At 47.7% G+C, this 24704-nt stretch overlaps 1 protein-coding gene across 1 annotated transcript in view; it reads left to right on the top strand.

Moving 5' to 3' along the window:
- Positions 1-24704, top strand: part of MUC16 (mucin 16, cell surface associated) — a 235763-nt gene that overhangs the window by 10967 nt on the left and 200092 nt on the right. Inside the window, exon 2 of the mRNA XM_054672882.2 lies at positions 18537-18968. Within this exon, the coding sequence (XP_054528857.1) occupies positions 18537-18968 (432 nt within the window). The remainder of the gene's footprint in view (positions 1-18536; positions 18969-24704) is intronic.

Genomic DNA, 24704 nt, shown 5'->3' with positions numbered 1-24704 from the left:
TGGAAAACAGTGAAACCCCATCTCCATCAAAAAAAAAAAAAAAAAAAAAAAAAGAACAAAACAAAAATTATCCAGGTCCGTGCCTATAATCGCAGCTACTTGGGAGGCTGAGGCAGAAGAATTGCTTGAACTCGGGAGGCAGCCGTTGCAGTGAGCCAAGGTCATGCCATTAGCCTCCAGACTGGGCAACAGAGTGAGACTCCAACTCAACAACCACCACCACAACAACAAAAAAGGAGACAGATGGAGAGAGAATCAGATGAGGGAAGAGTGAGGAGAAAGGGGAGAGAGACAAAGGAAGTGAGAAGGAGAACGAAGGAAGAGGGAGGGGACTGTGAAGGGAAAGTAAATTTCGGGGTCCCCAGATTGTGTCTGGAATTGGTTCCTTCCGGTGGGTTCTTGGTCTTGCTGACTTCAAGAATGAAGCCGCAGACCCTTGCAGTGAGTGTTACAGTTCTTAAAGATGGTGTGTCCCGAGTTCGTTCCTTCAGATGTTCAGATGTGTCAGGAGTTTCTTCCTTCCAGTGGGGGTTCCTGGTTTGGCTGACTTCAGGAGTGAAGCTGCAGACCTTCACAGTGAGTGCTACAGCTCATAAAAGTAGTGTGGGCTCAAAGAGTGAGCAGCAGGAAGATTTATTACGAAGAACAAAAGAACAAAACTTCCACAATGTGGAAGGGGACATGAGCAGGTTGGCACTGCTGGTTCACGTGGCCAGCTTTTATTACCTTATTTGGCCCCAACCACATCCTGCTGATTGGTCCATTTTACAGATCGCTGATTGGTCCATTTTACAGAGGGCTGATTGGTCCGTTTTTACAGAGTGCAGATAGGTATGTTTTTACAGAGGGCTGATTGGTGCGTTTACAAACCTTTAGCTAGACACAGAGCGCTGATTGGTGTGTTTTTACAGAGTCCTGATTGGTGCGTTTACAAACCTTTAGCTAGACACAGAGTGCTGATTGGTGCGTTTACAATCCTTTAGCTAAACAGAAAAGTTCTCAAAGTCCCCACCTGACCCAGAAGCCCAGCGGGCTTCACCTCTCAAAATCATTAAGCTAGAGCGAAAAGTCAAGCTGGCAACTGCTCAGGGCCGACCTGCCTCTCATTCTATTCAGTCTCCTCTGCTCACTTAGATACATTCATATCTGATTGGCTCCTTTGGAGAGGCTTATCAGAAACTCAAAATAATGCAACCATTTGTCTCTTATCTACCTATGACCTGGTTTTTGTTTTGAGATGGAATCTCATTGTGTCACCCAGGCTGGAGTGCAATGGCACAAATACAGCTCACTGCAGCCTCCACCTCCTAGGCTCAAGCGATCTTCCCATCTCAGCCTCCTGAGTAGCTGGAACTACAGGTGCACATCACCATGCTTGGCTAATACAAATTAAAAAAAAAAAATTACGTTCCTCACCCATAGTACATAGCATTATGGCTACAACTGTGGTAGCCCCAGTAGCTGCATTGCAAGAGCTCACTCGCTGTGCATGGCTAGCGAATGATGTAAAACACACCCAAGGCTTCGGAAATGTCCAACGGTCCATTAAACAGTGACACTCTCCAGCGAGACTTCCAGGAGCTGCTTAGCTAATCACTAGCTCCACGACGACCTTAGGCAGATTATTGTACTTCTCCTTACCTCTCTCAGGTTCCTCATCTGTGAAATGAGCTTAATAATAGTACTATCAAAATGTCGTTGTGAGGGCCTGGTGCAGTAGATAATGCCTGTAATCCCAGCACTTTGGGAGGCCAAGGCAGGCAGATCACTTGAGGTCAGGAGTTCGAGACCAGCCTGGCCAATATGGTGAAACCCCATCGCTACTAAAAATGCAAAAACGAGCTGGGCGCGGTGCCAGGTGCCTGTAATCCCAGCACGTTGGGAGGTCGAGGCGGGCAGATCACTTGAGATCAGGAGTTTGAGACCAGCCTGGCCAACATGGTGAAACCCTGTCTCTACTTAAAACACAAAAACTAGCTGGGCATGGTAGTGCACTCCTGTAGTCCCAGCTACTCAGGGGGCTGAGGTAGGAGAATCGCTTGAACTCAGGAGTTAGTGGTTGCAGTGAACCAAGATCGCACCACTGTACTCTAGCCTGGGTGACAGAGTGAGACCCCGTTTGAAAAAAAAAAAAAGTTGTTGTGAGAATTCTATGATTTAATATATTTAGAGTTTTTGGAAAGATGCCTGACATGGTAAATCCTTACTATCATTATACTAAGTCGTTAATATTTATATCATGTTATTAATATTATTATGTATTGTAAGTATACGTGTGTGTGTATATATATATATATATATATATTTTTTTTTTTTTTGAGACAGAGTCTCGCTTTGTCGCCAAAGCTGGAGTGCAGTGGCACAATCTCGGCTCACTGCAACCTCCACCTACTGGGTTCAAGTAATTCTCTGCCTCAGCCTCCTGGACAGCTGGGATTACAGGCACCTGCCACCATGTCCGGCTAATTTTTGTATTTTTAGTAGAGATGGGGTTTCACCATCTTGGCCAGACGGGTCTTGAACTCCTAACCTCGTGATCCACCTGCCTTGGCCTCCCAAGGTGCTGCGATTACAGGCGTAAGCCACCTCGCCCGACTTATTTATTTATTTATTTGTTTATTTCTGAGACAGCGTCTCACTCTATTGCCCAGGCTGGAGTACAGTGGTGCTATCTCTGCTCACTGCAACCTCTGCTTCCTGGGTTCAACTGATTCTCCTGCCTCAGCCTCCCGAGTAGTTGGCGCCCGCCACAACGCCTGGCTAATTTTTGTATTTTTAGTAGAGACAGGGGTTTCAACATGTTGTCCAGGCTGGTCTCGAACTCCTGACCTCAGGTGATCTGCTCACCTCGGCCTCCCAAGTGCTGGGATTACAGGCGTGAGCCACTGCACCTGGCTAAACGTCCCATTAGCTTTAATCCTCATTCAGTACAATTATGTGCTGTATAACAACATTTCAGTCAATGACAGACTGCATATATGACAGTGGTCCCAAGGGATTGTAATACTGTATTTTTACTGTCCTTTCTCTATGTTTAAATACATGTAGATACACAAACGCTTATCATTGGCCTGGTGCAGTGGCTCATATCTATAATCCCAGGACTTTGGGAGGCCAAGGTGAGAGGATCACTTGAGCCCAGGACTTCAAGACTAGCCTGGGCAACATAGTGAGACCCATCTCTAGTTGTAAATATATTTTAAGTTAAAATATAAATTTTAAGTTAAAATATAAATTTTAAGGCTGGGCGCAGTGGCTCACACCTATAATCCTAGCACTTTGGGAGGCTGAGGCGGGTGGATCACCTGAGATCAGGAGTTCGAGACCAGCCTGGCCAACGTGGTGAAACCCCATCTCTACTAAAAGTACAAAAGTAGCCGGGTGAGGTGCCAGGTGCCTGTAATCCCAGCTACTGGGGAGGCTGAGGCAGGAGAATCACTTGAACCTGGGGGCAGCAGTTGCAGTGAGCTGAGATTGTGTCACTTCACTGCAGCCTGGGCGAAAGAGCAAAACTCCGTCTGGAAAAAAAAAATATATATATATTTCTATATATTTTTATTTATATATATATATATGTAAAATCTAGAGGTCATACCCTACCGCCTGGGTGTGTAGTTGCTATACCATCTAGGTTTGTATAAGTACACTCTATGGTATTTGCACAATGACAAAATTGCCTAGTGATGCATTTCTCAGGATATATCCCCGTTGCTGAGTGAGGCATGACTTGTACCTAGAAGGTACACATTTTTTCAGTCCATGCTATATCTGGGCAAACTGAAGTTCAGAGAGGTTTTGTCAGTCCCCAAAGGTCAATAGCATTGAAGAGGTGAAACTGGGAGGTGATCTGGGCTTGTGAGATTCCAATGCCCATGCCTGTCCACTGGATCATGAGCTCTCTTGAGGCAGAAGCCTGTGCAAGGGTCCTGGGGTAGACATCACAGGGTGTGTCTGCCATGTGATGCATTGGTCAGTTTTGCTGGAATGCAGGGTATGTGGAAGGGAGGGGTGTGGTGGAGACAGATGAGAAATAAAGTCAGAAATAAAGTAGAAGCTAGTCAGACATTGAGCAGCAACCTGTGGATTTGCAGCTCCATTTAAGGAACTACAGAGTGCTCTAAAAAGCATCTAATCTGAGACAGCCTGCCCCTTAGCTCCTGCTGGTGAAAACAGCAGTTCACATCTAGGGAGCAAGAACGATTGTGCTGGCCAGGTGCAGTGGCTTACTTCTGTAATCCTAGCCCTTTGGGAGGCCGAGGTGGGCGGATCACTTGAAGTCAGGAGTTGGAGACCAGCCTGGGAAACATGGCAAAACCCCATCTCTACTAAAAAAACAAAAATTAGCCGGGCGTGGTGGTGGGCGTCTGTAATCCCAGCTACTTGGGAGGCTGAGGCAGGAGAAACACTTGAACCCAGGAGGCAGAGGTTGCAGAGAGCTGAGATCGTACCACTGCACTCCAGCCTGGGGGGTAAAGCGAGACTCCGTCTCAAACAAACAAACAAACAAACAGATTGTGCCGAGACCCATGCCTGTGGTCCATCTCACAGAGTCCTTACAAGAACCTTTTTCTTTTTTTTTTGAGACAGAGTCTAGTTCTTTCACCCAAGCTGGAGTGCAGTGGCACGATCTCAGCTCCCTGCAACCTCCACCTCCCGGGTTCAAGGAATTCTTCTGCCTCAGCTTCCCAAGTAGCTGGGATTACAGGCATGCACCACCACGCCTGGCTATTTTTTGCATTTTTTTAGTAGAGATGGGGTTTTGCCATGTTGGCCAGGCTGGTCTCTGACTCTTGACCTCAGATGATCCGATCCGCCTGCTTTGGCCTCCCAAAGTATTGGGATTTCAGGCGTGAGCCACCACGCCAGGCCAATAACTCTTTTGTTTTTGTTTTTGAGACAGAGTCTCTCTCTTAGCCAGGCTGGAGTGTAGTGGCACGATCTTGGCTCACTGCAACCTCCTCCTCCTGGGTTCCAGTGATTCTCGTGCCTTAACCTCCCAAGGAGCTGAGACTATGGGCACGCACCACCATGCCCAGCTAATTTTTTTTTTTTTTGAGATGGAATCTCACTCTGTCACCCAGGCTGGAGGGCAGTGGCGTGATCTCGGCTCACTGCAACCTCCACCTCCCGGGTTCAAGCAATTCTCCTGCCTCAGCCTCCCGAGTAGCTGGGATTACAGGCGCCCGCCAACACGTCCAACTAATTTCTGTACTTTTAGTAGAGATGGGGTTTCACCGTGTTGGCCAGGCTGGTCCCAAACACCTGATCTTGTGATCTGCCTGCCTTGGCCTCCCAAAGTGCTGGGATTACAGGCGTGAGCCACTGTGCCCTGCCACCTGGCTAATTTTTTTTTTTTTTTTTTGAGATGGAGTTCCGCTCTTGTTGCCCAGCCTGGAGTGCAATGGCGCGATCTCGGCTCACCGCAACCTCCACCTCCCGGGTTCAAGTGATTCTCCTGTCTCAGCCTCCCAAGTAGCTGGGATTACAGGCGAGTGCCACCACGCCCGGCTAATTTTTGTATTTATAGCAGAATCAGGGTTTCATCATTTTGGTCAGGCTGGTCTCGAATTCATGACCTCAGGTGACCTGCCCACCTTGGCCTCCCAAAGTTCTGGGATTATAAGCATGAGCCACTGTGCCCGGCACTAATTTTTATACTTTTAGTAGAAATTGGGGTCTCACCATGTTGCCCAGGTGGGTCTCAAACTCCTGGCCTCAAGCAATCCTCCCATCTCAGCCTCCCAAAGTGCTGGGATTATAGGTGTGAGCCACCTTGCCTGACCCAGTTGTGTTTGTTTCTTTTTTCTTTTTGAGACAGAGTCTCACTCTGTCCTCCAGGCTGGAGTGCAGTGGTTTGATCTCAGCTCACTACAACCTCTGCATCCTGGGTTCAAACGACTCTCTTGCCTCAGCCTCCCCAGTAGCTGGGATTACAAGCACATACCACCATGCCTGGCTAATTTTTTTTTTTTTTTTTTTTGAGACGAAGTCTTGTTCTGTCACCAGGCTGGAGTGCAAGTGGTGTGATCTCGGCTCACTGCAACTTCCGCCTCCTGGGTTCAAGCCATCTCCTGCCTCAGCCTCCTGAGTAGCTGGGACTACAGGCGCGCCACCACACCCAGCTAATTTTTGTATTTTTAGGAGAGACAGGGTTTCACCATGTTGGCCAGGATTGTCTCCATCTCTTGAGCTCGTGACCTCGTGATCTGCCTGCCTCGGTCCCACAAAGTGCTGGGATTACAGGCACGAGCCACCAAGCCTGGCCTAATTTTTTGTATTTTTAGTAGCGATAGGGTTTCACCGTGTTGGCCAGGCTGGTCTCAAACTCCTCACCTCAAGTTATCTGCCCGCCTTGGCCTCTGAAAGTCTTGGGATTACAGGTGTGAGCCATTGTGCCTGGCCACAGACCTGGCTTTTATACTTTTCTTTTTCTTTTTTTTTGAGACGGAGTCTCACTCTGTTGCCCAGGCTGGAGTGCAGTGGCATGATCTCGGCTCACTGCAACCTCCGCCTCCCAGGTTCAAGTGATTCTCCTGCCCCAGCCTCCTGAGTAGCTGGGATTACAGGTGCACACCACCACACCTGGCTAATTTTTTTTTTTTGGTAGAGATGGGGGGTTTCACCATGTTGGCCAGGCTGGTCTCGAACTCCTGACCTCAAGTGATCAGCCACCTTGGCCTCCCAAAGTGCTGGGATTACAGGCATGAGCCATCGCGTCCGGACTGACTTTTATATTTTTTATAAGAAGTCCGTGATCTTTCCCTCCTTACAAAAATTCAATAACCATTCATTCAATCGTTCATTCAATAAATATTTATTGATGATCTATAATATGGTAAGGAGAGACTGAGAGGTTAATATAAGAGGTAATACAACTATGATTAGTAATAATCCCATTAAGCATTGTTATTATTAGTTGTATTTAGATAAGAATTGATTGCAACAGCTCGTTCCACCGTTAATTTGATATTTACACTATGACATCACAAATGGAGAGCTTTACATGAATAATCCCATTTAATCCTCTTAACAGATCTGTGAGATCAGATCGTCTTTTTTTCTTTTTAATAATTTTTGTTGTTTGCTACATGACATTATGGGATACACGCAGATGGTGCAACGGTTACTACAATGAAGCGTCATGTATCACTTTCTATTTGTATATGTTTTGTAGTTGAGGAAACAGAGGCTTGGAGAGATTAAGCAACTTGCTCAAGGAAATATAGCTGTGGGTGATAGAGGTGGGGCTTGGGGGTTCGATCCAGGGGTGGGGTGGTCCACATCCTTCATCCACGAGTAGCTTGAGGGTGGTTTTTCAACGGAAGGAGACAGGAGTGAGGAGAACATCTGGGAGTGGCAAAGGTGGAGAGAAAAATCTGAGATGAGAGAGAGAGGGCCAGGCGCAGTGGCTCTCACTTGTAACCCTAGCACTTTTGGAGGCAGAGGTGGGAAGAGTACTTGAGTCCAGGAGCTCAAGACCAGCCTGGGCAACATGGGAAAACCCCATTTCTACTAAAAATACAAAACATTAGCTAGGCATGGTTGTACGTGCCTATAGTCTTAGCTACTTGGGAGGCTGAGCTGGGAGGATCCCTTGAGCCCAGAAGTTCAAGAGCAGCCTGGGCAACATGGCAAAACAAGGAAGAAAGAAAGAGAGAAAGAGAGAGAAAAAGAGGGAGGGAGGGAGGAAGGGAGGAAGGAAGGAAGGAAGGAGAAAGAGAGAAAGAAAGAGAAGGAAGGAAGATGAAAGAAAGAGAAAGAAAGAAGGGAGGGAGGAAGGAAGGAATGAAGGAAGGAAGGGCCAGGCGTGGTGGCTCATGCCTGCAATCCCAGCACTTTGGGAGGCCGAGGAGGATGAATCACCTGAGGTCAGGAGTTTGAGACCAGCCTGACCAACATGGTGAAACCCCGTCTCTACTAAAAATACAACAAATTAGCCGGGCATGGTGGCGGGCACCTGCAATCCCAGCTACTCAGGAGGCTGAGGCACGAGAATCGCTTGAACCCAGGAGGCGGAGGTTGCAGTGAGCCAAGATCGCGCCGTTGCACTCCAGCCTAGGTGACAGAGCGAGACTATGTATCAAAAAAAAAAGAAAAGAAAAAGAAAAAAAAGAAACAAAAAGAAAGGAAGGAAGGAAAGAAGGAAGGAAGGAGAGAAAGAAAAAAGGAGAAAAAGCTTTGAGCAGAAGCTCTTTTCCATCATGTTTTCATCCCACAAACATTACTGAGCACCTACTAAGTCAAGAGAGGTAGTGGGTGTCAGGGTTCAGGGGTGAGGTAGCACAGTCTTTGAAGAGGTGACGTCTGAGCAGACGACTTAATGAGGTGAGGATGGAACTATTTAGGTATTTGGGTAGGTGGAAGGATGTTCCAGGAAATGGGAACAGCAAATGCAAGGGCCTTGAGGCAGGAGTGAGTTTGAGAAACAGCAAATAAACCAGAGCAGCTGAAACACAGTGAACGAGGTGGGAGAGAAGGAATCTGGGGAGGGACATGAGGGCAGGGACAAACCAATAGGTCCTTGGAGGGAATTTAGTTTTGACTCTGACATACATGCAGAGCCATAGAAAGACATTAAGCTCTGGTCTATCATTTTCTTTTTCTTTTTCTTTGGACAGGGTCTTGCTCTGTGCCCCAGGCTGCAGTGCAGTGGCTGATCACAGCTCACTGCAACCTCAACCTCCTGGGCTCAAGTGATCCTCCCGCCTCAGTTTCCCAAGTACCTGGGACTACAGGTGTGCACTACCATACCTAGCTCATTTTTTATTTTATTTTATTTTTGAGATGGAGTCTTGCTCTGTTGCCCAGGCTAGAGTTCAATGGCATGATCTCAGCTCACTGCAACCTCCACCTCTTGGGTTTAAGTGATTCTCCTGCCTCAGCCTCCTGAGTAGCTGGGATTACAGGCACCCGTCATCATGCCCAGCTAATTTTTGTATTTTTGTAGAGACAAGGTTTCACCATGGTGGCCAGGCTGGTCTTGAACTCCTGAACTCAGATGATCTGCCTGCCTCTGCTTCCCAAAGTGCTAGGATTATAGGCATGAGCCACTGCGCCTGGCCTATTTTAATTTTTTTTTTTTTTGTAGAGACAGGGTCTCGCTATGTTGCCTAAGTTTATCTTGAACTCTTGGGCCTAAGCAATCCTCTTGCCATGGCCTCCCAAAGTGCTGGGATTACAGGCATGAGCCACCACGCCCAGCCCATGCTTTGACTCTTATTTTTCACAGCCTCCTTCTGGCTGCTGTACAAAGAGCAGACTGTTAGGGCACAAGGTGGAAAGAAATCAGAGAGGCTATCAGGAGGCAATAATCCAGGAGGAAGACGTGGATACATTTTAAAGACCTTGAAGGATTAGCTGATTCGTGAACACTGGGAGAGGAGGTGGGTGCAGGGGATTCCGGAGATTCAGGTGGTTGAGAATGGAAGTCTTTGGTGTTCCGGTGGATCTCTGGAAGCCACAGCATTCAAGGGGTGGGTGCGAATATAACTGAGGGATCTGCCAGGGAGACTTGCAGAGAGAGAGCAAAACAGTTTTTGAATTTGCCAGGGGCTCAGTTAGAAAGGCAAAAAGGCGTGGTGGCTCACACATGTAATCCCAGCACTTTGGGAGGCCAAGGTGGGTGGATCACGTGAGGTCAGGAGTTTGAGACCAGCCTGGCCAACATGGTGAAACCCCGTCTCTACTAAAAATACAAAATTAGCCCGGCGTGGTGGTGCGTGCCTGTAATTCCAGCTACTTGGGAGGCTGAAGCAGGAGAATCACTTGCATCTGGGAGGTGGAGGTTGCAGTGAGCTGAGATCGCATCACTGCACTTCAGCATGGGCAACAAGAGCGAAACTCTGTCTCAAAAACAAACAAAAAGACAATATATTGGCCAACTCTCTGGGCCTCTGTTTTAATGTTAATGCTGGTCAGTTGTGCTTAAACTCCAAAGGGAGGGGTACAAAGAGGAATGTCCAAATCCTCTCCTTATCATGGGCTGAACTAGTTTTTCAGGTTCCTTTGGGATCCTCTTGGCCAAAAGAGGGGTCTATTCAGTCAGTTAGGGGGCTTAGAATTTTATTTTTGGTTTATAAGATGAGCTTTCTGGAATTAGAATTTTCGGAAGGGTCTGGAAGAGAGGAAACAGTGAGTGTTACTTTCTCTTGGTCACTTCCGTAGAGGCAGGAAGAAGGGGATTTTCCTCTGGAGTTGTAGGAAATGTCCTGTATCTGGGTCAGGTGGTCCAAGAGGCCTGTAAGAAAAAGTTCTGGGCCGGGCGGGGTGGCTCACGTCTGTATTCCCAACACTTTGGGAGGCCAAGGCAGGCAGATCACTTGAGGTCAGGAGTTCCAGACCAGCCTGGCCAACATGGTGAAACCCTGTCTCTACTAAAATACAAAAATTAGCCAGGCGTGGTGGTGCTCGCCTGTAATCCCAGCTACCTGGGAGGCTGAGGCAGGTGAATCTCTTGAACCCGGGAGGCAGAGGTTGCAGTGAGCTGAGATTGCGCCACTGCACTCCAGCCTGGGCGACAGAGTGAGACTCTGTCTCAAAAAAAAAAGGAAGGGGAAAAAAAAGCTCAGTTTCGGAGGTCAAGGTGGGCCAATCACTTGAGGTCGGGAGTTCGAGACCAGCCTGGCCAACATGGTAAAACCCTGTCTCTACTAAAAATACAAAAATTAGCCAGGCATGCTGGTGTGCATCTGTAATCCCAGCTGTTCTGGAGGCTGAGACAGGAGAATTGCTTGAACCTGGGAGGCGGAGGTTGCAGTGAGCAGAGATGACACCACCGCACTCCAGCTTGGGTGACAGAGCAAGACTCCATCTCAAGAAAAAAAGAAAAAGCTCTGGGGTGGGGTGAGTCATAGGTAAAGAACTGGGAAATCTTGGGTCACCAGAATGAGTGGAAGAGGGGAGGAGGGAAAAAAGAAGAATGACCACAGCTACCCTTTACGGAATCTGATCACGGTTGGGCCATTCACAGAGAGACTTCAGGGAGAGATTAACTCATTTAAGGCCCTCTACAGCTCAGCAGTGTGGGAGCACATTCACCCCCATTTTCCAGATGAGTACACTAAGTCAGAGAGCAGAAGAAATGTACTCAAGTTAACAGCCTGTTGGTGGCTCAACAAAACAGACACAGACAGCAGGCATGGTGGCTCTGCCTGTAATCCCCACACTTTTTTTTTTTTTTTTTTTTTTGAGATGGAGTCTCACTGTCGCCCAGGCTGGAGTGCAGTGGCGCGATCTCAGCTCACTGCAACCTCTGCCTCCCAGGTTCAAGTGATTCTCCTGCCTCAGCTTCCAGAATAGCTGGGATTACAGGCACCTGCCACCACGCCCAGCTAATTTTTGTATTTTTAGTAGAGACGGGGTTTCACCAGGTTGGCCAGGCTAGTCTGGAACTCCTGACCTCACGTGATCCACCGGCCGTGGCCTCCCAAAGTGCTGGGATTACAGGCATGCGCCACCATGCCCAGTTCATTTTATATTTTTAGTAGAGATGGGGTTTCTCCATGTTGGTCAGGCTCTTCTTGAACTCCCGACCTCAGGTGATCTGCCCACCTTGGCATCCCAAAGTGTTGGGATTACAGGCGTGAGCCACTGCACCTGTCCCAGTTATCTATTGTTATAGAAGAAACGACCCCAAAATGCAGAGGCTTGAATTAATAACGCAGTACATGTCCGTAGTTTCAGCTATTTGGGTAGCTGAGATAGGAGGATCACTTGAGCCCAAGAGTTTGAGTCCAGCCTGGGCAACATAGCGAGACCCCATCTCTTAAAAAAAAGAAAAACACCAAACACCAAACACCCTCTAGCAAACAATGATTTGAATGACTGGATTTCTCACTGGAAATCGTGGACTCTAGAACACAATGGAACAATGTTTCTAAAATGCTGAGAGAACATGACAATTCACTAAGAATTCTATACCAGTGAAAATATCTAGGAGGAACGATAGTAAAATAAATAGTTAGGTAAAAGAAAATGAAAAGAAGTCATCATCAACAGAATTGCTCTAAAAGAAACAGTAAAGAGAGTTATTGAGGCTGAAGGGAAATGATATCAAAGAGAAGCCCGGAACTTCAAAAAGAAAGAAGAGTGAGTGAAGGCAAATTTATTGGTCTTTAGATCAAGAGAAGTCGTACTCAAGGTGTTTAAGGTATAATACCTGAGGACCATCGTCCACACCTGGACCTAATTTATTGATTGATTGATTGAGATGAAGTCTCCCTCTGTCACCCAGGCTGGAGTGTAGTGCTGGGATCTTGGCTCACTGCAACCTCCGCCTCCCAGGTTCCCAGATAATCCTCCTGCCTCAGCCTCCAGAGTAGCTGGGACTACAGGTGCACGCCACCAAGCCTGGCTAATGTTTGTATCTTTTGTAGGGGTGGGGTTTCGCCATGTTGCCCAAGCTTGTCTCCAACTCAAGCAATCTGCCCGCCTCGGTTTCCCAAAGTGCTGGGATTATAGGAGTGAGCCACCGTGCCCAGCTCCTGGCCCTAATTTACATCATAAAAGACATGACTGCTTCCATATTGTCACCAGGATACTCAAGCAGCTCTATAGAGAGGCCTACATGGCAATGAACTGAGGTTTTCTGCCCACAACCAGCACTAATTTGCCAAGCAAATGAATGAGCCACCTTGGAACTGGATCCTCCAGCCCACATCAAGCCTTCAGATGACTGCAGCCCCAGAGGACATTTGACTTCAACCTCTTGAAAGCCACTAAGCACCCATCTAAGCTGCCCTTCAACTCCTGGCTCACAGGAATTATGTGAGAAAATAAATGTTTCTTGTTTTTTGTTTTGTTTTTATTTTTGAGACGGAGTCTTGCTCTGTTGCCCAGGCTGGAGTGCATGGCACTAACTCGGCTCACTGCAACCTCCGCCTCCCGGGTTCAAGCGATTCTCCTGCCTTAGCCTCCTGAGTAGCTGGGATTACAGGCGTGTGCCACCATGCCTGCCTAAGTTTTTTATTTTTAATAGAGGTGGGGTTTCATCATGTTGGCTAGGCTGGTCTCAAACTCCTGACCTCAGGTGATCCACCCACCTTGACCTCCCTAAGTGCTGGGATTTCAGGTGTGAGCCACCGCACCCGGTCATGTTTCCTTAAAGCTTTTATCCTTTAAAGGGGTGACTTGCAATGTGGAGGGTAGATTTAATCATTGCAAGGGAGGTTTGGAGGTCTGTTTCTAGTCATGTATTCCCTTGATGCCATCCTCAGACCTGTAATCCCAGCACTTTGGGAGGCCAAGGAGAGTGGATTGCTTGAACCCAGGAGTTCAAGACCAGCCTGGGCAACATGGGGAGACCCCGTCTCTACAAAAATAGAAAAATTAGCTGGGTGTGGTGTTACGCAACTGTAGTCCCAGCTACTCGAGAGGCTGTCACTCAAGCTAGAGTGCGGTGGTGTGATCTCAGCTCACTGCAGCCTGGACCTCCTGACCTCAAGCGATCCTCCTGCCTCAGCCTCTTGAGTAGCTGGGACTATAGGCACGTGACACCACCCTCAGATGATTTTTGTATTTTTGTATAGACAAGGTCTCCACATGTTGCCTGGGCTGGTCTCGAACCCCTGTGCTCAAGCGATCCACCCTCCTCGACCTCCCAAAGTGCAGGGTTACAGGCATGACGACAGCATGATTTTCTTTCTCCTTTTCTTTTTCTTTTTTCTTTCTCTCTTTCTTTCTTTCTTTTTTTGTTTGAGACAGTTTCACTCTTGTTGCCCAGGCTGGAATGCGGTGGCACAATCTCAGCTCACTGCAACCTCTGCCATCCAGGTTCAAGCGATTCTCCTTCCTCAGCCTCCTGAGTAGCTGGGATTACAGGCACCTGCCACCGCACCCAGCTAATTTTTTTGTAGTTTTTAGTAGAGACGGGGTTTCACCTTGTTGGCCAGGCTGGTCTTGAACTCCTGACCTTGTGATCCACCTGCCTCAGCCTCCCAAAATGCTGGGATTACAGGCGTGAGCCACCGCACCCAGCCTTTACGGCATGATTTGCAAGGGAATATGTGACCAGAAACAGAACTACGAAGCTCCCTTGCAATTATTAAATTAAAAGAAAAGGAAAGAAAAGAAAATGATGCTGTTGTAGGGCCAAATAACTGGTTGTATGTTTGTAAGCAGGTGGGTCTCAGAGGGTCGGGGGGTTGTGTGAAGATGCTGTTGAAGTATATCTCTGAGGCTGCACGTCCCTGAGGGAGCATACCAGCGGTGGGTAAGGGCTTGGGAATGGCTGCATCTGGGTGTGTAGGATAGGTTTAGGGTGAGTCTGACCATGAGTAACTCTGACCGTGGGTCGGTGTGGCGTTAGTGACAGGGGCGTGTGGCTCTAGATAGAAGTGTTCTAAAAAAAGACAAAGAAAAGAGCTCACCTTCCTCTTCTATCTTCTCCCTGGGAGGCCAGCCCCTAAAGTCCTAGGAAGGGGCCAGGTCTTGAGTCCCAGTGACCCTGATCCGTTGAGGGCACTTCTGCTGGAAATAGGTGTTTCTGGAAGCCGGGCGGTGACCCTGGTTCTGTCCCTCGGGCCACACTCCCAGAGAGTGAGTTTCGTTTATTTGAAACGCAACCATCCAGAAATACAATTGTTTTTTGTTCCACACCTTACTTTTTCTTCCACCTGACGCTCACCAATAGTTTCCTTTTGCTTGTGTGATGTGAATGAAGAAGATTGACATCCGCCCTGGTTGAGAATCTGCAGGGGAGAGGCAGACAAGTCCAAACATGTTGCTCAACTCCTGTCCAGGGTAGATAATCGAGGTGAAAGGGCTTCCTTGGGGAGCAGGTATCTGATCCTCAGTTACCCCTTCCCACAATAATGGATGAAGGATATGGAGGCAATAGCATTCAGCAGTGTAGCCTAGTGGCTAGGTCCTCTGACTTTGAAACCACGTGGTCTGGGTTTAAGTCCCAGCTGTGCTACTAATCAGCTGTGTTACACTGGGAGCTTAGCCTCTCTGTGTCTTCAATCTTATTCTTTGTAAAATGTGGATACTTACAAGATAGCAGTACCCAGTGTGGAAATATGTGAGCCAGGTGTGTAATTTTAAATTTTGTATTTATTTATTATTTTTTAAGATGGAGTCTCGCTCTGTCGCCCAGGTTGGAGTGCATTGAGTTAGGGTTTCCTTGGTTTCTTTTGTGTTTGTTTTGTTTTGTTTTGTTTTGTTGTTGTTGTTTTAGTTTTGAGACAAAGTCTTGCTCTGTCGCCTATGCTGGAGTGCGGTGGCATGATCTGGGCTCACTGCAGCCTCCGCCTCCTGGGTTCAAGCAATTCTCCTGCCTCAGCCTCCCGAGTAGCTGGGATTACAGGCGCCCACCACCATGCCTGGCTAATTTTTATATTTTTAGTAGAGACGGGGTTTCACTATGTTGGCCAGGCTGGTCTCGAACTCCTGACCTCAAATGGTCTGCTCGCCTTGGCCTCCCAAAGTGCTGGGATTACAGGAGTGAGCCACTGTGCCCGGCACTTTTTCATTTTTTACATTGACAAAACATTGTATATATTTATGATATACAAGATGATGTTTTGAAATTTGTATACATTGTGGAATGAGTAAATTGAGCTAATTAACATACATATTACTGGCTGGGCACGGTGGCTTACGCCTGTAATCCCAGCACTTTGGGAAGCCAAGACAGGTGGATCACAAGGTTGGGAGTTTGAGACCAGCCTGGCCAACATGATGAAACCTTGTCTCTACTAAAAATACAAAAATTAGCCGGGTATGGTGGCGGGTGCCTATAATCTCAGCTACTCAGGAGGCTGAGGCAGGAGAATCGTTTGAACCCAGGAGACGGAGGTTGCAGTGAGCTGAGATCGTGCCACTGCACTCCAGCCTGGGCAACAGGGTGAGACTCCATCTCAAAAACAAAACAAAACAAAACATATATATTACTGCCCATACTTTTTTTTTGAGAACGCCCAAAATCTACTCTCTTAGCAATTTCCAAGTACAGTCAGCTCTCTGTCCTGTGTCTCTATTTGCTTTTGGGCAAATGGAAAGAGGATAGACAGCCTTCCTGCACCTGCTTTTTTTTTTTCTTGAGAAAGAGTCTCACTCTAGCCTGGAGTGCCATGGTGCAGTCTTGGCTCACTACAACTTCCACCTCCCGGGTTTAAGGAATTCTTGTGCCTCAACCTCCCGAGTAGTTGGGATTATAGGAGCCTACCACCACGCCTGGCTAATTTTTATATTGTTAGTAGAGACGGGGTTTCACCATGTTGGCCAGGCTGGTCTCGAACTCCTGACCTCAAGTGATCCACCCCCTTGGCTTCCCAAAGCGCTGGGATTACAGGCATGAGCCACTGCGTTCAGCCCATGCCCACTTCTTAATTGCCTTCAGTTCAACAGTCCTTATGCTAAAGGGGCATATTTTGGGGTGGCGTAGTCTGGTTCCCCACATCTGTTTGTTTGCAGAGCTCTAAGGTTATTGGGGGGTAGGAGCTCCAGTTAGTGATTACCATAAATGACAGCAGGTGTTATATGAAGGAAATATAGTATTTGGGGCTGAGGATGAGGGAAGAAGATGGGGTAATCTCTAGGAGTTTGGGGCAAATAAGTGGATGTTGGAATCATTCAGCAAGAGAGAGGAAAAGCGGCACCTAGAGCAGTGATCGGCTCCGTCACACCCATATTAGGCTTGGAGTCGGTCAGCTATCTCCACAGGGTAGCTGAGTATTTGATTCTGGAGCGGGGCTGGAGTTATAGGTTTGGATGTTCCAAGTGCGTGGGAGGTTATTGAAACCATGCAGTGGCCAGGGAGGATGCTTGGTGAGCATGATCTAAAAGGGCTGAGATGCCTGTGAATCACTGACTAATTTGTGTATTTTTAGTAGAGATGGGGTTTCACCATGTTGGCCAGGCTGGTCTCGAACTCCTGACCTCAAATGATCCGCCTGCCTTGGCCTCCCAAAATGCTGGAATTACAGGTGAGTCACCGTGCCTGGCCAACCTGTGTAATTTTTTATGCTAGGTCTGATAAAGAGGTGGATAGTCATAGACAAGTAGGATTGGGTTAAACAGAAAAAAAAAAAAAAAAAAAAAAAAAAGAAAGGATCTTCTGCCAGTAAACTGGGGGAACTTAGCCAGGCCTGTTTGTTCAGATTCTTCTCTGTGTCCTGTGTCTTCAGAGATAAGATGTTCCTCTCCTCCCGGGATAGGGAGGGCTGCTCTCACATGAGAGTCTTACAACCTGCTTTAGGAGAGAAGAGAAAAATGTGAGAATAACCTTCATGCCTTGGATATTTTTTTCAAGTGCCAAGGTGCTTGTTTATTACTAAGAACCTATGATGTGCCTGGCCCTGAGCTGGCTTCCAGGACACAATTATTTTCTAATAACCACATTTCAGAGGCTTGTGGGGGAACTTGCCTCTTTCATTCATCCGATATTTAATAAAGATGACTATCTTTCATTCATCTATCCATCTTCTATTCATCTATTCACCCACTCATTCCTGCATCCATCCACCCACCCATTCATCCATTCACCGATCCATTCATTCATCCACTCATCCATCCATTCATCCACTCATCCATCTATCCATTCATGCACTCACCCACCAACCCCTTCTTCCATCCATGCAGCCATCTTTCATTAATCCATCCGTCTTCTATTCATCTATTCACCCATTCATTCCTCCATCCATCCACCCACCCATCAATCCATCTATCTGCTCATGCATCCATCTATCGTCTGTCCACTCATCCACCCATCCATTCATTCATCCAGCAAATAGTCACTAAATGCTCAGTTTGCCCAAATATATCCACTTGAACTCTCTGCGAGGTCTGTGAAGCAGAATGGTCACCTGGGTTCTTGTTAGACATGAAGAATCTCCGCAGGATCTTCCGTATCAGAAACTGCATTTTAACAAATGATTCCTATGTGAATCAAATCTTGAGGGATACTGCTATAAACTTTACCAATATTGACAAGAGTTGCCGAAAAGATTGGGAGGAAGCATGGTCAATGCTGGCATACACTGGTGACTCCATAAATAGTAGGACTGCTATTTTCAATTTTTATTATTGTAGCTTCCAGAATTGGACAGATTAGCACTAGACTAGCTCTTTTTTTTTTGTTTGGGACGGAGTTTTGCTCTTGTCACCCAGGCTGGAATGCAATGGCACGATCTCAGCTCACTGCAACTTCCTTCTTCCGAGTTCAAGTCATTCTCTTGCCTCAACCTCCTGAGTAGCTGAGATTACAGGTACCCACTACCATGCCCAGCTAATTTTTGTATTTTTAGTAGAAGGGGGCTTTCACCATGTTGGCCAGGCTGGTCTCGAGCTCCTGACCTCAGGTGATCCACCCGCCTCGGCCTCCCAAAGTGCTGGGATTACAGGGGTGAGCCACCGCGCCCGGCCTAGACTAGCTCTTTGTTTGCAAGGTTTGTTTGCAAGATTTGTTTGCAATTTGGGTTCTTATTCAGGGAGGACTTATAGAGGATTGCCTCTTCTGAAGTATACTTATGGCTCTGAGTTTTCTAAATCACTGAAGAGGTAACACTGATCCTGTCTCCTCTCTCTCCTCTCCCCAGGAGGAATTACTCATCTGGACACCAGAGCCCTGCTAAGCCTGGTTGCAGCCACAGAAATCCTGGGTGGTCACCATGTACCCACATCTCAGCCTTCTGCAGAAGACCTGTGCCCTGATATGCCCATCTCCTGTGGGAGAACCCTGGGGACACGCTCACTGTCCACAGTCAGGAACATGAGTGATGCTTCTGTGGACACCAAGAGGCAGCCAAACAAGAGAAAGCTGATCAGAAGGGCAGCATTCAGCCCAGTTCCTTCAAGGTCACCTGCGAGGCCAGAGGGTCCTATGACTTCCGGGAGGCTGGACGCCAGAGGCCAGGGATGGGACCCTGGAGGCCCCAGGATCCCAGTGTATCCCGTGCCCACTGAGCAGTCACACCCTGCACACTCAAGGCTGAGGCACCAGTCACATTCCCACACCAGGACCGGAGACAGTAAGTCCTTGCCTTTTTAATCTTCTAACTAGACATTGGCCCTGCCAGTGTTTAAATGTCTTTGATTCTTTATTGGTCTAGTAGACGTTGAAACTGTGCCTGATGCCAGAGGATGGGCAAATTGGTTGCAGCTTCACGCAGTTTAGAGTCAACTAGTGAAGACAAGTTTGAAACAAAGTATCACAATAAAACAGGATGATGCGGAGGATGGGGGAAGCATGTAGCATTCAGGCAGGTAGGGTGAACCTAGGGGAGGGAATCAGGAGTTTCTCTGCTAGTGAAATTTAAGCTGCATTGAGGAGTTAACCAGCAAAGATGGCGTCCACATGATGTAAGCATTTAGTGGATGTTTCTTCTCCCTCCTTCCAACCTCTTTTTGTTTTTTTGGTTTTTTTTTTGAGACAGAGTCTTGCTCTGTTGCTAGGCTGGAGTGCAGTGGCAGGATCTCAGTTCACTGCAACCCCTGCCTTCCAGGTTCAAGCGATTCTCCTGTCTCAGCCTCCTGAGTAGCTGGGACTACAGGCATGCACCATCATGCCCAGCTAATGTTTGTATTTTTAGTAGAGACGGGGTTTCACCATGTTGGCCAGGATGGTCTTGATCTCTTGACCTCATGATCTTCCTGCATCGGCCTCCGAAAGTGCTGGGATTACAGGCGTGAGCCACGGTGCCCGGCCCCAACCTCCTCTTTCTCTCTTCCTCCTTTTCTTCTCCTCCTGCTTCCCTCTCCTTTTCTCCCTGACCCTCCCCTTCCTTTCTTCCCCTCGTTCTTTTCTCTTCTTCCCCTTTCTCCTCCCCCTTCTTCTCCTCCTTCAATTATTTTATTTATTTATTTACTTATTTATTTTTCGAGACCAGATCTTGCTCTGTCTTGCTCCACCCAGGCTGGAGCACAGTGGCATGATCTGGGCTCACTGCAACCTCCGCCTCCCAGGTTCCAGCGATTCTCCAGCCTCAGCCTCCCAAGTAGCTAAGATTACAGGCAACACGCCCGGCTAATTTTTGTACTTTTAGTAAAGACGGAGTTTCACCATATTGGCCAGGAAGGTCTCGAACTCCTGACCTTAGGTGATCTGCCCACCTCAGCCTCCCAAAGTGCTGGGATTACAGGCGTGAGCTGCCACACCTGGCCCTCCTTCAGTTATTTTTAAAATGAATTACTATTTGTTTCTTGAGTCCTTCCAGTCATGGACAAAGCCTGTAGTTCCTTTTTGTCCAGATCTCAAGCTAAGGATGGTTTTTACTGGCCGGGTGCAGTGGCTCACGCCTGTAATCCCAGCACTTTGGGAGGCTGAGGCAGGTGGATCACTTGAGGTCAGGAGTTTGAGACCAGCCTGGCCAACATAGTGAAACCCCATCTCTACTAAAATACAAAAAATTAGCTGGGCTTGGTGGCGGGCGCTTGTAATCCCAGCTACTTGGGAGGCTGAGACAGGAGAACCACTTGAACCTGCGAGGCAGAGATTGCAGTGAGCTGAGATCACGCCACTGGACTCCAGCCTGGGTGACAGAGTGAGACTCTGTCTTAGAAAAAAAAAAATAGGATGGTTTTTACATGTTTGAAGGATTGGGGAAATCAACAACAACAAAAGAGGAAGACAGAGCAGGGTTCTCACGGCCTGTGAAAGCTAAGATACTCACTCTGGGCCCTTACTGAAAGTTTGCCAAGACCTGGAATATATTATTTTTTATTTTATTTTATTTATTTATTTTTTGAGACAGAGTCTCTCTGTGTTGCCCAGGCTGGAGTGCAGTGGCGCCATCTCGGCTCACTGCAACCTCCGCCTCCCGGGTTCAAGTGATTCTCCTGCCTCAGCTTCCCAAGTAGCTGGAATGACAGGTGTGTACCATCACACTTGGCCTGGAATATATTATTAACGTGATTTTCACTTGTTTCTTTTTACATGTGTGTGTGTGGGGAGGGGCTGCTAGAAAGTTTTAAAACACATATATGGCTTGCATTGCATTTCCACTGTAAGAGCTGCTTTAGAGCGTTTCCAGGGTCTGTCCCAGAGCAAGGCACATGTAAGGTAGGGAGGGACAGGGAGGCCAGTGGTTATTCTTGTACATCTCTGACTTCAGAGTTCTGGATTTGAACCCTTGGTTGTGAACACATTGCTGAACCCATTGGTTCTCAGTGGCTCATCGTTCAATGTGGCTCTAAGAGCATTTAATGATATAGCACATTGGCCAGGTATGGTGGCTCACACCTGTAATCCCAGTGCTTTGGGAGGCCAAGGCAGATTGCCTGAGCCCAGGAGTTCAAGACCACCCTGGGCAAAATGGTAAAACCCCATCTCTACAAAAAAATTAGCCAGGCTTGGTGGTGGGTTCCTGTAGTTCCAGCTACTCGGGAGGCTGAGGTGGGAGGATGGGTTGAGCCCGGGAGGCAGAGGTTGCAGTGAGCCAAGATCACGTCACTACACTCCACTCCAGCCTGGGTGACAGAGCAAGACCCTGCTTCAAAAAAAAAAAAAAAAAAAAAAAGAGGCCGGGCGCGGTGGCTCATGCCTATAATCCCAGCACTTTGGGAGGCCGAAGTGGGCAGATCACCTGAGGTCAGGAGTTCGAGACCAGCCTGACCAACATGGAGAAACTCCGTCTCTACTAAAAATGCAAAAATTAGCAGGGCGTGGTGGCACACGCCTGTAATCCTAGCTACTCAGGAGGCTGAGGCAGGAGAATCGCTTGACCCCAGGAGGCAGAGGTTGCAGTGAGCCAAGATCATGCCATTGTACTCCAGCCTGGGCAACAAGAGCGAAACTCCATCTAAAAAAAGGAGACAGAGAGATAGCACAAATTCAAACACTTAACACAATGCCTGGCTCACTGAAAGCATCAGGTAGAGGATGCCTCTTTTAAGTCATTTGCTGAAGACCCTCTAAGTCACTACCTCCTAGAGCCAAATATGCTCTTTACATATTTCAGGAGAGCTCAGTGCACCTCAGCCTTCTGGGCTTTCCCAGTCTGGCCTCACGGGAATGCTTCCTTGCTGTCCTTCTCAGCTGCTTCTGTGAACACTTGAGATTAGCAGCTGGTCATGATGTTACCTGAGCTGGCTAACACCACAGGTGTGCCCAGGAGACCATGAAGAGCAGTAGGGCGAGGCTGTCATGAGGCCAACTGTGCAATGAGAAGGGGTCCTCCTAGCAGCTGGGAAGTGCCATACAGCTTCTGCTGGGGAGCTGGAGGAAGTACGAGTCAGCTCCCGCCTGGCCAGCCAGTAAGAGCAGGGCAAGGTGTTGGCACTGGACATTTGGGAGTGTACGTGCCACCAGCTCCTGTCATCTGCTTTGTTTCCAAACTCAGAGTGAAGCAGACCTGTCTTGTGGACACTAACTTCCTTCATTCATTCCTTCGCTTGTTTGGCAAATATTTATTGAGCACCTGCTGGGTGGTAACGCCTGTGTCAAACACCATGGGATGTACAGTAAACAATGTGGTCAGGGCTTCTGCCCTTGCCAAGGCAGAAAATCAAGAAGATAAAGGTTGTAAAAAAGTCTGTGCAGCTGCAGGTCGTGGCATGTGCCTGTAGTCTTAGCTACTTTGGAGGCTGAGGTGGGAGAATCACTTGAGCTCAGAAGTCAGAGGCTGTAGTTTGTGATGATTGCTTGTGGATAGCCACTGCACTCTAGCCTGGGCAACATAGCAAGACCCCATCTCTTTTTTTTTTTTTTTTTTGAGACAGAGTTTCACTCTTGTTGCCTAGGCTGGAGTACAATGGTGAGATCTTGGCTCACCGCAACCTCTGCCTTCCGGGTTGAAGCGTTTCTCCTGCCTCAGCCTCCCAAATAGCTGGGATTACAGGCATGCATGACCATGCCTGGCTAATTTTGTATTTTTGGTAGAAATGGGGTTTCTCCATGTTGGTCAGGCTGGTCCCAAACGCCCAACCTCAGGTGATCTGCTCCCCTCGGCCTCCCAAAGTGCTGGAATTACAGGTGGAGGTTGCAGTGAGCCAAGATCATGCCATTGCACTCCAGCCTGGGCAAGGAGAGTGAAACTCTGTCTCAATAAGTAAATACATAAATAAATCTAGAGAGGGTATGTAATTTTGTTACATGCATAAATTGTATAGTGGTGAAGTCAGGGCTTTTGGGGTATCCATCACCCCAATAAGGTACATCATAGCCATTAAGTAATTTCTCATCACCCTACCGCATCTGCTCTGTCATTCCACTCTCTACATCCACATGAACACATTTTTTAGCACCCACGTATGAGTAAGAACATGCAATATTTGACTGTGTGTCTGACCTGTTTCACTTAAGATAATGACCTCCAGTTCCATCCCTGTTGCAGCAAAAGACATGATTTCACGGCTCAAAGACTTTTTTTTTATGGCTGTGTGGTATTGCGCTGTGTATATGTACCACATTTTCTTTAGCCAATCCTCTGTGGATGGACATTTAGGCTGATTTCTTATCTTTGCTATCGCGAGTAGTGCTGTGATAAACCTACAAGTGCAGGTATCTGTTTGTTTGTTTGTCTGTTTTGAGACAGAGTCTTGCTCTATCACCCAGGCTGGAGTGCATGGCGTGATCTCAGCTCACTGCAACCTCCATCTCCCGGGTTCAAGCAATTCTTGTGCCTCTGTCTTCTGAGTAGCTGGGATTACAGGCACCTGCCTCCACACCTGGCTAATTTTTGTATTTTATATTAGAGATGGGATTTCACCATGTTGGCCAGGCTAGTCTCAAACTCCTGACCTCAAATGATCTGTCCACCTCGGCCTCCCAAAGTGCTGGGATTACATGCTTAGCCACCATGCCCAGCCAGGAGTCTTTCTGATATATTGATTACTTTTTTTTTTTTTTTTTGAGTATATGCCCAGTAGTAGGATTGCTGGATCAAATGACAGTTCTATTGTTTAGTTATTTGATAATTTTTTTTTTTTTTTTTTTGAGACAGAATCTCACTCTGTCGCCCAGGCTGGAGTGCAGGGGCGCGATCTCGGCTTACTGCAAGCTCCGCCTCCCAGGTTCACGCCATTCTCCTGCCTCAGCCTCCCGAGTAGCTGGGACTACAGGTGCCCGCCACCATGCCTGGCTAATTTTTTGTATTCTTAGTAGAGACAGGGTTTCATCGTGTTAGCCAGGATGGTCTCAATCTCCTGACCTCATGATCTGCCCGCCTCGGCTTCCCAAAGTGCTGGGATTACAGGCGTGAGCCACCGCGCCCGGCCTATTTGAGAAATGTTCATACTGTTTTCCATAGAGGTCGAACTAATTTACACTCCGACCAGCAGTGTACAAGCGTTCCCTTTTCTCAGCATTTTCATCAACATCTGTTATTAAATATTTTTTGTCTTTTTTTTTTTTTTTTTGAGACGGAGTCTCTCTGTTACCCAGGCTGGAGTGCAGTGGCGTGATCTCGGTTCGCTGCAAGCTCCGCCTCCCGGGTTCACGCCATTCTCCTGCCTCAGCCTCCGGAGTAGCTGGGACTACAGGCGCCCGCCACCACGCCCAGCTAATTTTTTGTATTTTTAGTAGAGGTGGGGTTTCACCGTGTTAGCCAGGATGGTCTCGATCTCCTGACCTCGTGATCCGCCCGCCTCGGCCTCCCAAAGTGCTGGGATTACAGGCGTGAGCCACCGTGCCCGGCCTGTCTTTTAAATAATAGTCAATAGTAACACACTTTAATGATCTACTGCATGGGATGATGGCCATAGTTAGCAATCATGTATATTTAAACATTGCTAACAAAGCCTTTTTTTTTTGAGACAGGGTCTCACTC

Source organism: Pan troglodytes, chromosome 20 (assembly GCF_028858775.2).
Source record: "Pan troglodytes isolate AG18354 chromosome 20, NHGRI_mPanTro3-v2.0_pri, whole genome shotgun sequence".
NCBI classification, from domain to species: Eukaryota; Metazoa; Chordata; class Mammalia; order Primates; family Hominidae; genus Pan; species Pan troglodytes.
The sequence above is the reverse complement of the archived record's forward strand: the minus strand, read 5'-3'. Positions and strand labels throughout refer to the sequence as shown.